The sequence below is a fragment of the Pundamilia nyererei genome, unplaced genomic scaffold (genome assembly GCF_000239375.1).
Source record: "Pundamilia nyererei isolate P.nyererei 1_Seehausen unplaced genomic scaffold, PunNye1.0 scaffold00012, whole genome shotgun sequence".
Classification (NCBI taxonomy): Eukaryota; Metazoa; Chordata; class Actinopteri; order Cichliformes; family Cichlidae; genus Pundamilia; species Pundamilia nyererei.
In genome coordinates, this window is record NW_005187413.1 from 5,386,486 (window position 1) to 5,388,275 (window position 1,790).

The 1,790-nt window shown below is 40.7% G+C and overlaps 1 protein-coding gene across 1 annotated transcript in view; it reads left to right on the plus strand.

Annotated features, from left to right (window-relative positions):
• Nucleotides 1-1,790, plus strand: part of akr7a3 (aldo-keto reductase family 7, member A3 (aflatoxin aldehyde reductase)) — an 8,472-nt gene that overhangs the window by 1,734 nt on the left and 4,948 nt on the right. Inside the window, 5 exon segments of the mRNA XM_013908570.1 lie at nt 129-359; nt 496-600; nt 877-973; nt 1,354-1,453; nt 1,562-1,691. Coding sequence (XP_013764024.1) covers nt 129-359; nt 496-600; nt 877-973; nt 1,354-1,453; nt 1,562-1,691 — 663 coding nt within the window.

Here is a 1,790-nt window from a genome sequence, read left to right on the forward strand (position 1 = left end):
TTTTTTTTTAATGAAGGCCATACAGCTTTGATGTCACTGAAACATTCTAGCAATAATGAATCCAAAGTTTAAGTGCTGCAATAAGAGCCTGGCTAGCTTTCAGTGTCAGTCTGTCTCTGACACTGAAGGAGCAGTGCTGTTTTAACCTGACTACATCTCACTCATTCACAGTAAGCATAGCTACCAAGGCCAATCCCTGGGATGGAAAGACGCTGAAGCCAGAGAGCGTGCGCTCCCAGCTGGAAACCTCCCTTCAGAGGTTGCGGACAGACTGTGTGGACCTTTTCTACCTCCATGCCCCTGACCACCAAAACCCTATCGAGGATACTCTCAGAGCCTGCAATGACCTCCACAAAGAGGTTAGCAGACCAGGGAATATATAAACATATAGCTAAATAACTTGCTTTAACATAACACACAGGAAAAAAATAACTTTATTGTCCATCTGTAGTCCTGAGATGTTTTAATACTAAATGGAAAGTATCAACTCCCCAGGGAAAATTCAAGGAGCTCGGCCTTTCAAACTATGTATCCTGGGAAGTGGCTGAAATAGTATGCATCTGCAGGCACAACAACTGGATAGTTCCCACTGTTTATCAGGTAATATATCCTGTTCTAAGGATATTTAACTTTTATCTAAATTCAGTAGCCTGATCCTATAATAATCAGACTACTATCAGACAGGAGGGCCATACTAGCCATCTTGTGTTGAATGAGAGTAAACTTTCACACTTCTTCATCTCTGTGGTTTTTGTTCAGCAAATCACTGAAGATTTAATCTTTCATTAGGTGTTGTAGACTGAACATTTATACGTCTGCTATACTGTTACTTGTTTTTCACCTGTTTCTAATTCAGATTCTTCCAATCTTTCACAGGGAATGTACAATGCCACAACAAGACAGGTGGAAACAGAGTTGCTGCCATGTCTGAGATACTATGGAATGCGATTCTATGCATACAATCCTCTGGCAGGTAGTCTTTCATGGTACACCTTGCAGTTCCATTTTAAAAAGTTTTATTCAAAAGAAAGCACTTGTGATTGTGAAAAAGATGTCACTTAATGTGGAGGGATAAAAGCTATCCTCGAGTTATCCCAAAATGAATATATTATATTAAAATATGTTCCATACATGCATTCATGTCCCCCTGGAGATGGATTTTATTCACTTTGGTGATCCCTTTTTGCTAGCACACAATAACCTGATGCTGAATAGTTAGTAGTTGCTTTAGTTAGTGGTTTTTGGTTGTTTTTTTTTGCCTTGTTAATGTTACCTGTGAGCTAAAATGTGCCCTGGGTGAGTGACAGCATTAAGTACATACTGTACTGAGTTCTGACATTAGTCCTCTGCCAGGTGGCCTTCTGACAGGGAAGTATCACTATGAAGATAAAGATGGCTCCCAGCCTGCAGGACGATTCTTTGGTAACAGCTGGGCTGGAGCATACAGAGACAGGTGAACATCAGCTTAGTGCTGTTGAAATATGTACCAACAAATTGTTTTATGTTGTTGAATGAGATTTTTGTTAACCATAACCGTGATTGTGCTCCTGCTCTGTGGAAGATACTGGAAGAAAAGTCATTTCCAGGCCATAGAGGTGGTTCTGCAGGCTTTGGAAACAGCGTACGGGTCAGAGAAACCCTCGCTGACTTCTGCTGCTATGCGCTGGATGTATCATCACTCTCAGCTTAAGGTACCCACATGGACAGTTGCAGTGACAAAAAATGTTATGCTCATGGTAATTTATGTATTCACTGAGTAAAAAGATTAGCCCTACCCTTAGTAATAAACA